General features: G+C 38.3%; 1 protein-coding gene across 10 annotated transcripts in view; it reads right to left on the bottom strand.

Moving 5' to 3' along the window:
* ABI1 (abl interactor 1) overlaps positions 1–15372 on the bottom strand; it is a 97595-nt gene that overhangs the window by 14936 nt on the left and 67287 nt on the right. For 4 of the 10 annotated variants that reach the window (XM_004588436.4, XM_004588440.4, XM_004588443.4 and 1 more), the window contains exons 3-7: positions 12627–12803; positions 7963–7977; positions 7140–7240; positions 5864–6004; positions 2044–2144 (exon numbers count right to left, since the gene is read on the bottom strand). In XM_004588436.4, the coding sequence (XP_004588493.1) occupies positions 2044–2144; positions 5864–6004; positions 7140–7240; positions 7963–7977; positions 12627–12803 (535 nt within the window). Of the gene's footprint in view, positions 1–1170; positions 1250–1560; positions 1563–2043; positions 2145–5863; positions 6005–7139; positions 7241–7962; positions 7978–12626; positions 12804–15372 lie in introns of all 10 variants that reach the window. The other 6 variants (XM_004588437.4, XM_058669596.1, XM_004588441.4 and 3 more) reach the window with 2 other exon arrangements.

Below are 15372 nucleotides of genomic sequence, written 5' to 3'. Positions count from 1 at the left end.
ATTCAACTGCAAACAATAAAATAAAAATGGAAAAGGTAAATAATGCATATAGTTCTAACAGCAAAAACTCCCCAGGTTCCTTAGCTATACATATTTGGAAAGGAAACTGACTAATAAATCTACGGCAGATCCACGTTCCACTTGACTAAGCAACAATACTACATTCCAAAATGAGTGTGTCAACTAGCAAACTCACACCGGCAGTGTACTAACCTGTTACCATGTATCAGCACCAACACTGGAACTCCTGGCCTTCTACACTTTAACCTCCCTGGTGGGCATACAGCAGTGCATCATTATGTCTTCAACTTCAATTTTTCTGATTATTCATTAACTTTGAGGCACACGCTTTTTACCAACACTTTCTATTATTACGATCATTTTAATTACCTCCTTTTCCTTTGAATCTATGTGCAAATGCTTTTACAACATAATAGCTTTATTTATCTAACCTGAAACTGAGCTCTCGATATTTGAAATACTCCATTATCCATTTCTACCCAAATCACTGGTTATCGTCAAGTATTTAGGTTGAAGTTTTTAAATGTAATATAAATCTGGAATTATTTTTTCTGTTCAATTTAGTCATTCCCAACTTGGCTGCAATTTAAAAGCATTTTATTGTGAAACTCTCTGATGGGATCCTGGGAAGGCATGAAGACGATGTTTGTTCAGTGTTTCCCACTGTGATCCACAGGGAAACTCGCAGCACTCACATCACATGTCACTGTCCTTCCTATTCTTCTCCTTCTGTCCCCACCTTCACTCTAATCCTCTAACTGCTGTATAAACCAGAGAGCTGAAAATCAAGTTTTACCTGCAGGGGAACAACTTTACATTACTAATTTTAAAGCATTTTTTAAATAATCTCTGCTATAATTATTTTTTTCAAAATCTAAGCAGTAAAGGAAAACGACATTATTATGGTCATGAACCAAGATCAGAAATATTTTGTATTACAAGAAAGGTTATTTTGTTTTTGATTACTGTGTAAGTTAAGAGGATTTTCACTAAAAGGAATTAGTGATTACTAGATTGAATACTTCAACTTTATGCATTATTACTTACATCCTAATAACTAATAGAAGCTAGCAGTCCATTAGCTATAGAGGAGTTCATTACGAACTATGTAAAGCAAATTCTACAGCTCCGCCAGGGAAGCAATCTCACCTATTGCAGGGCTCCCTGTAAGATGTGGGGGTAGAGGTGGTGCTGGTGGAACTGTAGAGGGAGGGGGCAGAAATACGTTCTAATAAGAGAGTTTTGGTGAGAATGTGAGAAAACAAAGCTAAGCATTCAGAAGCAGCAGGAAAGTATAGTGAATCACAACAAGAAAAGAACACTTACACATACAGCATATTCAAAAAACTAGGAATTTCACTAGGTGGAAAGGCCAGAGTTCAGAACTCTTTCAATCATCAAGTAAATACATCTATTAACATGTAAATATAAATTTCTTTTTTTTTCTCAACAAGACTGAAAATCTATCAATTATTTTTAAGTGTATTTTAACAGTACAGAGGCTTTATTTAATGCATTATTTACTACTCTTCTAAGAACTTCTTATCTCTGAACGCTTTCTAAAAAATAACAGAACTTTTCCTATTACAGAGAATATGTATTAACCTCACACATGAATATACAGGGACAGAACAAGCCAATGCCTTGCGATAATGATCTACAACTAACCCTGAGAAAACAGCATTCATCCCCACAGACACCAACCCTAGGGCAGGAGTACTACACAACACTAACTTGTTCTTGCAGAGAGATGTCATTTCTGCCTAGAGAGGAAGACAAAGTGTATGTCTAAAGCAAAATGGACAAAAACTAATAAACTACTGAAAATGCATCGCATATAGTGAGTAACAGCTGGTAACGCCCTAAAGCCTTCATGAAAAACTACCTAAAATCACTACTAAATTTGTTAATAGCCTTTGTTCCAGTAGCAATCACAAAGTAGAGGTTTATTTCATTTGATGCAATTATTACTGCCTTTCATTATACAGCTCAGAAACATACCACACATAACAAGCAGCGTACCTGCTCCAACCGTGGGTGGTGATGGTGTAGGCACAGCAATGGGAATGCCAATACTACTACTTCCACTGTTTTCTCGACTTCCACTTCCTCCACTACTTCCACTGCAAAAAAGGGGGGGAAAAAAGGCAAAAGAATCAAATCTTCAGACTTACCAGAAAAGCAAACTTCTTTATTATAGGACACACTTTCCTCTACTGCTTATTATAAAACTTAACCCCTCCCCTTCTCTCTGTAAATCTGATATGCCTTTCCAATAAAAGTAAATCAACTTAAAAAAAAAAAACTTAACCCTAATACTTGAAGTGACTCCTGTATTTCATGCTACTTCTCAAACTATCTGATACAAATGTAATGATGACATAATAGAACTAGCACTACTGAGAAATGTATAACCAGTAAAAATCTAACAGTACAGTGAGTTTATGATGTTTTGTTAAAGCAAGGAGCAGTGAGCACAGCAGGCACAAATCACGTGGTTAGAGTTCATCATTACTCCTGAAAAAAAGGAAATGACAAAACTGTGACAGATGCTACAAAAGAGAATGAATATATAAGATGTTAACGAAATAATTTGAAAAGGCAACCAATCCTACTGTAAAATAATATGAAATCAGCTGATCACAGAGAAAGGTGGTAAGATGAATTTCTTTGGAAAACAAGCAAAACAACAACAAAGACAGTAGTGTAGCCAGTACTGAAGGTTCAGTGAGAACATTCTGGAACTGCTGATAAGCTATAATCAACTGCCTCCTACTCTCCTTCCTGTGAATCTACTGTGCTTTCAACTTTCAGCTGGGACTCTCATCCTCTCTGTAACTCTTTCAAATACATAAATAAATCTTTCAAGAGGGATGTAGGAGTATGGCATTGTGATGTAACAGTTAAAGCCATCAACTGTGACGATCCCAATATCCCATATGGGTATCAGTTTATGTCTGGGCTGCTTCACTTCAGATTCAACTCCCTGTGAATCACCTGGAGAAAGCAGGGAAAGATGGCCAAGTGCTTGGGTCCCAGCTACCCTGGACAGAGAACTGGAAGAAGCTCCTGGCTTGGACCTGGCCCAGTGCTGACTGTGGCAATCATCCCGGGAGTGAACCAGCAAACTGATGATTTGGTCTGTCTGTCTGTCTCTCTGTCTCTCTCTCTCTCTTTGTCCCTCTCCCCTTTAACTCTTTCAAATAAATAAATGAAATCTTAAAAAACACTGCTCCCATTGTCAAAGAGTACAACTGTGCACAACTGTGCACTCTTCAATTTTCCATCATATGTGCACAGTAATGTGTGAAAACACTTATGTTTTGTGCAGCCTTAGGTTCCACACCATATTTTAAAATCAACATCATTTGCTCAGTAAGCCAAAAAAACTCAGAGCCAAGATTTTCAATGTCTGGATAAAATTCGTTACTTTCCCTTCCAGTATGATCATTCTGTAATTAGATGAGTGCATATTAATGGAAAGAAGAACCATTTACGTTAACGAAGAAGTGTAGACATAAAGCACTCCCCAATACCCTCAAGCCAGTGCTTCAGCCCTATCACTGCACTGTAGAAACACAGATACTGCTGCACTCAGGAGTCTCCTGCAATTCCTTGCTCACATGTCTTTTTCTAACACAGTAGCTGGCATATTACAGCCTGTGGGATAAAACTAATCCATTGGCCAATTTTCACAAATCAGGAGCTAAGAATGCTCTTTGCATTTTCAAACAGGCAAAAATCCAAAGATGAATATTTTCTAACACACCGAAACTATGTGAAATTCAAGTTTCAATATCACAAATACATTTTTACTGAAACACAGCCATGCTCATTCCGGAACGTATTGTCTATGGATGTTTTGTACCATGGTGACAGAGCTGAATAACTGCAACAGAGACCAACCATATGGCCCAACAAATCCTAAAATATTGACAATATGGTCCTTTATAGGAAAAATCTGATTCCTGTTCTAACAGAACACACTCCTAAAAAAAAATTACACTTAATCAATACATGACCAGTAGCTAATGAAGCAACTCTTTCATCTAAGCATAACTGCTCTGGTTCCTTAATGTATTCCATCTCATTTCTTATTTTCCATTGGAATTTTTTGCCCACAACAATTTTTTACAGCTAAATAGAGCAAGCTGCATAGAGCTCATTTTCTTACATCATTTTTAAATGAAATGAAAAAAGCATTTTATTTCATAGGAATCACTAATAAAGAAACTCTTAGTAACTGGCTGTTGAACACAGAGCTTCTTCCAGGTCTTCAAAGCAATTGGGCATCTTCTACTGCTTTTTCAGGCCATAAGCAGGGCACTGGAAAAGCAGAGCAGCCGGGAAATGAACCAACACTTGCATGATGTCAGTCAGAGACTGCAGCTTCACGCACTACACCACAACACTTGCCTCAATAGTTTACTAACAACAGCAGTTGCAACAAATACCAATTACCTAATAAATATCTCACAGCTTGATAAGCCTTATTTACTTGAATCCCCAAAATTAACTGCACTAAAGTAGCTATAATTTAACAAGTCAAATGTCAAGGCTAAGTTCTTTGCCCAAACTGTCAACTGAAAGATAAAATTGGGAAATAAAGTAAGATTATGTAACAAATTTGCTCAAAAACTGAACAAGGTAAAGGCAATCATCAGAAAAGAAAATGAGGGAGAGTGCCGACTTGTTGGGGGTGCTGCATTGACTGACATGCATGAAGCTTACGTGAGAGTGCGCTCAATTCATAACAACTCATCAAGCTGGATACTCAACAAAGGGTTCACTGTTCTGAGTATGTTACACCTCATTTTCAACTTTTAAAATCTCATTGGGTGGGGTCTTTTTCTTTTCTTCCTTCCTTCCTTTCATTCATTCTTTTTTTAAGATTTTCTTTTTTATTTTTTATTGGGAAGACAGATTTACAGAGAAGGAGAGACAGAAAGATCTCCCATCTATTCGTTCACTCCCAAGTGACCTCAATGGCCAGGACTGAATTGATCCGAAACCAGGAGTCAGGAGTTTCTTCAGGGTCTCCTACAAGGGTACAGCATCCCAAGGCTTTGGGACATCCTTGACTGCCTTCCCAGGCCACAAGCAGGGAGCTGGATGAAAGTGGAGCAGAAGGACACAAACCAGCGTGAGATCCCAATGAGATCCCAATACATGCAAGAAAAGGATTTAGCCACTAAGCTATCGCACAGGGTCATTTCTTTCTCTTTCTTTATCTCTGAATTTTCCAAGTTAGATAAATAAACCTTAAAAATACATATATTTATTTATTTATTTAGAGGAAAATGCCACTGAGTAACTGACTTCTAAAACATCTTTTTTGCATTGTTTAGAACTACACAGCACTTGAGATTAAGCCAAACAGAAACGCATGGTTGTTATCAATTACCCAAGTTACAAACATGGAATAATACTAAATAATCTTTAAAAATTTAAAAGGTAGAAATATGGCAATTCTTCCCACAAAATACCTATAAACAAAGACATAATGTTTTAGTAAAATTCTTCCTGAAATCTAAACCTTCTTGCCTCCAAACACCAAATATTCAAATCATGTTGTGCAACTTCAATGGTATCTAACCTCTTCTCCAATAATATTTGAGTGGTTGCCTTGCACTTTTTAAAATGACCACTTAAAAAACAGTCTCTTTAGCTTTGACCCAAGTCAAAGAAGCCACATAGTAACTGTTAATAGTATGAACAGAAAAATAGAAAAGATAATTTACGACACAAATTTACAGGCACTGTTGGGCGCCTTTTCCAGGAGTTTCTCACCAGTCCCTGACACGCCTTCCCAGATGTGCAAATAACTGGCTTACGGCTTTACCTGTGTGTCCTTGGTCTCTGATTTAAAGAAGCTGTCCGGCCTGGACTGTGCTGACTGCCAAGCCTTGCAGGACTCGTCATGTAGTCATTAGGGACTGTTGGGGGTTTAACAGGTTCCAGGGTTTTGTAAGGAGTATTCCGTCTAGAGAAGCATAATGGAAAAAGGAACAAGAGAAAAGGTCAAACAGTATTTCCCCCTCACATCTGTGATTTGTCCCTTTGTGATCAAGTGTAACAGAATTCTCAAAAATATTTTAAAAATATTCTTAGTTGAGGTATACAAATTTTGTAACTTTATCATGAAAACTTTTTTTTTCTTTTTAGGAAAACCATAGCAAAGAAAAATTTAAAGAGTCAATCTTCTTTTTTAAAAAAAGAAAGCCTAGCTTTTAAATGCTCAATACCATGAAATGTCAGGAGATACATGATTATTGGGCCACTGTCCTTCTCATTCAAAGGTAAGTACCTCCCTTGCAATTTGTTCTTCACTCAATATGAAAATACATGGAGAAGGACATTCTGATTTTCAGATGTACTGCAATTATTCTACCTCATATTTTTTCCCCAGGGGAGAAGGGTAAAAGAATAAAAATGGAAATGAAATCATTTTTAAAAATTGTGTATCAACACTTTAACTGGAAACAAGAAATTTAACATAACATTTTCTCTGTTAAAATACACGATCCCTCAAAGATACGTCGGCAAGTACTGAAGGTGTTTAGTTTGGATGAGACCTGGGAAGGAAGGGGCCATCAGCTGTTCGCCTTCCGGTCCAGCTGCACTAGCATCAAGGAGCCTAGGCTCACCAGCAACAGCACAGTTAGCCCTTTTCCAGAGACAGAGTCTCCAGGCCTCGACTGCCACACAATGCGGGAAACAAAAAATCTACAGGACAGGAAGCCAAACTACACCACCTCAACCAGGCACAAGTCCGTCAGACAAATCCTGTGAACACAGGGAACTAGAATGCAATCTGCTGGTATGCCATGATATAAACCAAGTCAGATTTACACTTTAAGGAAAAAAAAAATGAGAAAACAAAATAATGGTTACTTACACACGCACACACAATTTTTTCTTTTGGTGCAGCCATCTATAGAGAGTATAATAAAGTGACCAAATTCATTTAAGATTTGCCACAGGGAGATATGAAATGAGTTGGTGAGAAGCGGGACATACAGAGACTATCCCACAGCCAGGATCTATCTTTTCACTCGTGGCACAGAAGCACCTTTCCTGCCTCAGACATTCCTCTGTGAAAGCAGCTGAATTCTTACCCCAGTGTTCCCCGGCCTGACATGGGAGGACTCGGTGGTTTCTGAGTAGGAGGATTTGTTCTCGACAGTGTGCCAGTTCTTGCAGGCTGGTTATTTCCATGCTAAAATATGGAAAGAAAAGCTTTTATTTTTATATCAAATTGTTCTCTTGGTGTTTTAACACCTTGTTTTGTTTTGTTTTTAATATCAGAATGTAAAGTAAGGATTCCCAGACAATTTGAAGACAGACTTTGGTACCATATTTTTAAGTCAAGGAAGCACCTGCACTCTTTCTCCCTTTTCTGTGTTTGCACCATTCTAAACCAATTTATGGCAAACTTCATACCATATAACTATATTTCATGTAATTTTATTGTTATGCATCGACACTGAGATAAAACTTTCTGGGTTAAAATATTTACTAAAATATCTGAAATGAATATATGAACTACAATCTCAATGTCAATTTGCCAAGATGCCCACCCCCTCAAAAAAATCAACTTTATCCTACTATTCAGTAACAAAGTCACACGATGTCTGGGAAACCTCCTAATTGTAAGTCAATGTAAAAAGCAAGGCAACTATCAACAAATGAGCAAAGCAATAAATGTTAGCAAAATTAATGTTCCTCTATAAATGCAGATGTCAATATATCTCTGATATATTAACACAGCCAAGCTAAATGTTGCTGATTTAAAACTGAGTTTGAATATATTTAATCTACATAAGTCCTACAGGGAAAAGCAGGCAGACATAAAGGAGAGTTTTCAAATTTTAGTGGCTCTGCAGCCTCTATCAATACAGCAGGAATGCCGTGGGCCAAACGATAAGTAATGTCTCTTACCTTGGCTTTAAGCCACTTTATGATGGCAAAAAAAGAGGGGGGAAAAGTAAGAATTAATTCTACAAAGTTACATCTGATAGGAAATGTTTACATTTACAGTAATTTAATTCATGTTACTAAGTTTTTTTTTTCTAGCCACATTTCAAATATTTTGAGAAAAAAAAAAAAAAACAAAGCACGACATCCATTAGCACTAGGGACTACACATGTGTTTCCCATATTTTACAGAAGAAAATATTTGTAAGGCACAACCACCTTACATGCCATTCCATAAAGCACAATAATCTCTTAGGTCATATAGATTTATCCTATAGAACTCTCATGAATCACAGCTGAAAACACAAAAAGCCACATTTGATGTGAATACAAACACCATGACACATTAGATGTCAATCTATTTTAATACACCACATTGCATAAGAGCTATAAATTCACTGTATAACCAATGTCCAAGTGTATTTATTATGTGAGCAGTAGTATGATATTCTAAAAGACGATAAACTGTAAATGTTAAAATTTAAAATCACAATTGTTTTCAGAGCCACAGAAGGATTTAGTGTCATCACACACAGCAATAACTTAGTTGGATTCTTACTGAACCCTCTCACTTCTAGAGTATGATCTGAAATCCTGACCAGCCTCACACTAGTAGTTTAGTCACAAATTGTTAAAGTTTTAATTTTCTCTGATAAACCAAGTTGGTCAAAATTCAACACTGAAGAAAAGCTGCTTTGATTCTAACGTGTGTTATCACTTCTTTGAAAGATGTCTAGCCAAACAATGTACACAGTCCTAAGGCACCATTATTCATACTACGTCTTTAGGAGAGGAAAAAACAAAAAAAAAAAAAATGTAATTTTGGAGTTTTAAGGTCTTTTTATAGCATCTGAAACTATCTAACCACCACACTTCACATCTCAAGGAAGAAAAGCAAATTACTATGCAACTGAGAACATTTAACCTACTACGAAGTTCAGCCATCTCTATTAAGTTTGTTTACGAAAACAGATAGGCTCAGGATTTGGTAGGAAATAATATTTAAAATGTACTGTAATTAATGTTCCCAATTACACCCAAACAAGGCTGCTTCTAATTTTCTTAAGATTTCATTTCAGGAACTGATATGGCAGCACAGTGGCTTATGCCAGCACTTGTGACAATGGCCATATTGTCGTTACCACTCAAGGACACGCTGCTCTGCGTCAGATCTAACTCCCTGCTGCTGCACCTGTAAAAGCAGTGAAAATGGCTCGAGTGCTTAGGCCCCTGCTTGGCACTTCTGGCGCATGTTTTCAGCCTGTTCCAGCCCCAGCTACCATAGCCATTTGGGGGAATGAACCAGAGAATTCACTTTCAAGTATATGTTTTTGGTTTAAAAAATCACTTGCTTTCCTTAGTAATTACACTGATGGCTGAAGAATTTTAGTATGTCTGAAATCTTAGGTTGAGAACACAAATTCTCTTGGCTTCATCCCTATCTGCTACACAGTAGATAACAGCCTACATACAACATGTACAAATATCAGGAAGACCAAATTTATCTTGGAAATCATGCATTAGCTCACTCTACTACTGAATAAACGTGCAACTTAATCAATCAGAAACCACCAACAAATCTTTCAGTAACAACTTTAGTAACAACAACCACAAACTCATCTCTGACCAAGTATTTTCTCTGTGTTACTTTCTTGGACTCACCCTCACACTCCCAAAATGTCTACTTTAAAAAAAAAAAAAAAAAAAAAAAAAAACTAGTCTTACCAAAATAAAAACATAAATGTACTGAACACTATTAATAAATCTTATAGCTCCTAGATGACATAGTAAGTATGTTCTAGTAGTTTCTGTGTTAGAATTCGCTTATCTCACAGTTTGCAAAAAATAAAGCCAGACTTACTTAGGAATAGTTTTTCCAATTTTAAATTCCTGCTAAAAGTACATGTGCCATAAATTTTACAGCTGTTAAGTACCATTTAAATGAAACTCAGGCTATCCAAAACATATCAAAACACTACAATTTCACATTACAAAGCAATAAAGAATGTTAGAACATTAATCCTGGTATGTGGAAACTTTATAGTAATAAGAATGCTAATGAGCATAGTTTTTTCAATTTTCTATGTATTTTTATAAATATCAAAACATCAATCAAAAGCCATACAACAAATGAGGAGGAAATATTTGCCAGTATATGAACGGCTATTTTCCTTGATAAAAAAAAACAAAGTCATTATGAAAACAGAATTTTGGCACTATAACGGTAGTACTACCTGCCCTATACTTAAAAACAAAGTTTTTAAACTTTTCGAATAATTGTAGCCATGACATTTATCCATTAATCAGTACTCAAATTGTTTAACATTCACACATCTCTACCATCCTTTAGAAATACTTAAGCCATTAACAATCTTTTAAAGAACTCATAACATTAGGGCAGTAAAGCAGTAATAAGGCTACTGGAAAAAACAGTTATTTTATAATTTTTGTGCCTCTATGTGTATTTTTATGTAACAAAGTGTGGAGACATATGCAACATAGTGTCCAAGACACCTGTCTCACAAACCACCACCACTCACTCACTCTTTCCCCTTCCTCATCTTGCTTTGTAAGTTTTTCAAACAGAATTGAAAACCTTTAAAAAAAAGTGTTGCATTTTTAAATATAACTTTTAAGCAACAAAGTGACAATTATAATATTCCAAAGGAAAAGTAAAATATCAGTATTTAGTTAGATTTAATCAGTTAGGGAAACCTAGAATCTATCTTAGTAGTTAAAAACACACATATACACCCTTACATTTACAATTATATTTTTTTTTAAGGTTTTGTGGGGAAATAATGGAACATGCATTCCTGCTTTCAAATGAAAGATGGATTCCCAATGAAACTGTTGGACATGTGTAGACTATGGGAGGCTAGACTGTCTAACACTTTCTGTACTGATAGAATTATGATTCCTTATAAAGGACTACACCATTGTGGTAAAATCAGGAAAATCTGTCGGGAGGTAGGAGCTTGGGTGGCGGAGGGATTCCCAGCCTATAGAAACTGTACAACATAATTCAAAATAAAAAAAAAATTATAAAAAAAAGATTCATTTATTTTTATTGCAAAGTCAGAGAGGAGGAGAAACAGAGAGGAAGATTTTCCGTCTGATGATTGACTCCCCAAGTGACCACAACGGCCAGTGCTGCGCCGATCCAAAGCCAGGAACCAGGAACTTCTGGGTCTCTCACAGGTGCAGGGTCCCAAGGCTTTGGGCCATCCTCGACTGCCTTCCCAGGCCACAGGGAGCTGGATGGGAAGTGGGGCTGCCGGGATTAGAACTGGCATCCAAATGGGACCCCGGCATGTTCAAGGTGAGGACTTTAGCTGCTAGGCTACACCAGGCCCTTATAAAATATTTGTAAGACCAGAAACAAACTCAAATATTGATCCTACGGAAAAGTGACAGCTACATTCCTAAAGGATGGTACATTCGTAGCAAGAAATGATTTAAAAATTAGCTTACTCCAGATGATGGTAAAATGGCTACCTCTCTCTCACACACACACACACACAAGACAGTGTACTGGTATCCTTCAAGACTCATGAATACTTCCCTGTTTAGAAATGGGAATGGGTAGCAAATAACCTCTTTGTGTGTGTTTTTAATTTGGGGAAAAATGAGGATTTTTTTTAATAAAATGCTGGAATGCTATTCACAGATGGGTGCATTAAGTATTACACACATTTAAGAATAAAAGAACAGGGCCCAGCGCAATAGTGTAGTGGTTAAAGTCCTCGCCTTGCACGCCCAGGATCCCATATGGGCTCTGGTTTTAATGCCAGTAGCTCCATTTTCCATCCAGCTCCCTGCCTGTGGCCTGAGAAAGCAGTCGAGGACCGCCCAAAGCTTTGGGACCCTGCACCCGCATGGGAGACCTGGAAGATGCTCCTGGCTTTGGATTGGCTCAGCTCTAGCCGTTGTGCTCACTTGGGGAGTGAACCACAGGACGGAAGATCTTCCTCTGTGTCTTCCTCCTCTCTGTTTATCTGCCTTTCCAATAAAAATAAATAAATCTTAAAAAAAAAAAAAAGAATAAAAGAACAAAGTTTTTATAATATACCCTCTAAAATAAATTTGGAAAGCATATAAAATTAGAATTTTAAACAGTTCTTTGGGAGCAGGCATATAACATGGAAGACCAATGCCAATTAGGGCATCCCATACTGCAATGCCTAGCTTCAAGTTCTGGCTCCACTCAATTCTGGAGGCAACAGAAGACGGCTCAGGTATTTTGGTCCCTGCCACCCACGCAGGAGACCTGGCCTGAGTTCTCAGCTCCTGGATTCAGTCTAGCCCAACCTTGGCTGCTAAGAACATTTGAGAAATCAATCAGCAGATGAAAGATCTTGTTCTCCCCCCTCTCTTCCCTCCCACAAAATAAAGACCAAATTCAGTTGATCATAAAAGCCAACACATGCAATTCACAACATAAATTTATAACACGAAGCAAGAATTGAAACAGTTAATTGCAACTAATATTAAACATCTTATGAAAATTATGTTAAGTGTCAGCTTATGAGAGGACCTTTAATCAGAAGCTTCTACTATCAAACTTTCTAACCAAAACACTGACTGAATGTGCAAATGAGTTCAAGAACATAAAATAAAATACTTACCTTGACACCATGGCCCACATCATCCAAGACTGTGTAGTCAATAGGTTTCCGAATATACCTTACAGGGCGCTCCATATTTGCAGGTGCTATTATTTTGTGAGTTCTCGATGTATTCTTATTGGTAGTCAAAATACCAATCTCTCTTCGAGCCACTTTCTCTTTATGAATATCCACAGTCTATATTTTAAAATCAAACAAAGGAAGAAAATTGTTATTTCGCATAACAAGTGATACAAATGACATCAACATACACTACATCAATCATAGGTCAGACCACAGGATGTCTATTTTTCCAGTAAATATTGTATCTTTCTCAAATTACAGAAATTATTATGCTCATGACTCAAAAGCATGGAATGAAGGCGTAAAAGGAAATTACAAGCACCAACTCATTTAACTGATTTAATTCTAAAAAGTCCAAGGGAAGAATTTTCTTTCCTAAGGACTTTGTGCATGTGAAAGGACAGGAGAACTGCTCAGAACAGCACACATGCCACACAGCAGAGAAGCAGACTATCTGGTAAGTCGGTCACAAATGCCACAAATGGATTCAGGGCCCCCTCAGCCTCAGGTTCCAGCTTCCCATCCACTGTGCAGCCTGCAAGACAGCAGGTAACAGTACCTCATATACTGCCACTCAGGGAGGAGAACCAAAAGGGCTCCGGGCTCCTAGCTCCAGCCGTTGTGGATATTAGGGGAGTGATCCAGTGGATGGGAGATCGAGATCTCTCTCTCTCTTTCAAACACATACACACTTACACATATAACATAAATATATACACACAAAATGCTAATGGTAGCGATTCTCTGGAGAAGGTAAACTAACTCTAAAATCTAGTAATTCTTGTTGTCAGCCATGCAGCTCTAGCCCTGTAGCAAGAATTTAAGAGATGTTATCTTAGCAATGGAGCAACAAACTGCCTAGATTCATGTGAACTTATATAAAGAAATGAGGCCCAAGTAAGGCAAAGAGACTTAAAAACAACATGACAATGCAATGTTAGATACTGCAAGCCCAGACAACCTCCATACTCTGTAGATTAGTGACTGATATTGAAGTTCACACTGCAGAAGGGAAACTAACATGACCTTCACGGGAATCTCAACCCATTCTGGGTATTATAATTGTGGTTTCTACTACTAAGGACACAACTGGAATTTCTTACATATCTGTATTGTGACTGCTCATGAAATCCAGAAGAATCACACCCACTGTCAGAAGCCCATATACCAAAGCACTGACAACAGTGGGGTCCCTGAATCCACCAATCCCTTTGTGTGACAAGTCTCTATGCACAGAAAACTTCAACAACTGGAGCCTCCAATGAGAGCAGCAGCCCCCAAGGAGGGCACCTCCATGTCTGGAATGTACGCTCACTTGCCACAGCTACAAGCTATGCAGGCTTCTTCTGAAAAGAATTCCACTGGGGGATGCAGAAACTCAAACTCAAGGATTAAAAGGCAGGAAGAGCCGAACAGGCTCTTATCACAGGGGAATGGTACATTCAAGAATGCAGCAGCCTGGCCCCCAAGATGCATCTTGGCAGCACATGAAAAAGCAGTACCAGTCCCTTCGGAAACAGTGACCTTCCACTCTGTCACCTAGGCTCCCTAAATCCCTTAACCTGGTTCACTGATGATTCAAGACAGCTGAAGTACAGTGGTGGCCAGTGCTTGTGCTGTTCAACCTCAGAACAGCTACAGGGAATAAAAAGGTGTGTCGCTGTTTTCTTCTATGGGCAGAATATCTTAGAAAATATCTTTGATTCTCAAAAACAAGGCCAAAATTCCTCCTTGAAAATTGTGTTATACTTGTATTGACACTTTTTGTAACTTATTTTTATTGGAAAATCAGAATTACAGAGACAGAGAGAGAAAGATCTTCCATCTGCTAGTTCACTCCCTAAATTGACACAAAGTTGGCTGAAACTGAACCGATCCAGAGCCAAAAGCTTTCTTCCGTCTCCTACGCAGGGATGGTAGCCCTTGTAGGTGTCACGCTGGACCCTTGTATTGACTCTTGAGCAAACCTATTTGGATTGCCACTGGGACAACAACTGGATGACAGATTTTAAAATGCCATAAACTGTGGATATTACAGTTACAGTTACTGATGGAACCATCTGGGTCACAAACATAGATACTCTCAGTTAAAGAACTAGTGTGCCAGGCCTGGAGGCGTGGCCTAGCTGCTAAAGTCCTTGCCTTGAACGCGCCAGGATCCCATACGGGTGCTGGTTCTAATCCTGGTAGCTCCACTTCCCATCCAGCTCCGGGCTTGTGGCCTGGGAAAGCAGGTGCCGGAGTCCAGCTCCAGCCGAGAGTTCGGAGCTCGAGAAGGGTGCGTGAGATAGGCGTAGAAAGAAGAAGAGAGAAAGAAAGGAGAGACGGACCACTAGGATTCCTTGATGATTGTGGACCTTGCAAGAAAGCTGTCCGCTTTATTTATACAGAAGCAGTACAAAGTTTTCTTTTAGGGGCATTTTGACATAGCTTCAGGGGGGCACAATTTACAACTTCTTGAGAAATGATTGAGGAAGGGTCCCACATTCCTTGCTTATCTTGGTTTGCCAGTCTTCATCCACTCTCCTCAGGTCTGGGCTCTAACCTTGGCACCACCTGTGACAACCAGGCCCCTACCTTGAATTATGTATGGGTTAGTAAGTCCGGGGTCTTGGTGTATGGGGATTACGGGCCATTGGCACTAAAGGCCATTAGGTCAGCAAGCTCACACAGTTTGTTATCT

This window comes from Ochotona princeps, chromosome 10, assembly GCF_030435755.1.
Source record: "Ochotona princeps isolate mOchPri1 chromosome 10, mOchPri1.hap1, whole genome shotgun sequence".
NCBI classification, from domain to species: Eukaryota; Metazoa; Chordata; class Mammalia; order Lagomorpha; family Ochotonidae; genus Ochotona; species Ochotona princeps.
The sequence above is the reverse complement of the archived record's forward strand: the minus strand, read 5'-3'. Positions and strand labels throughout refer to the sequence as shown.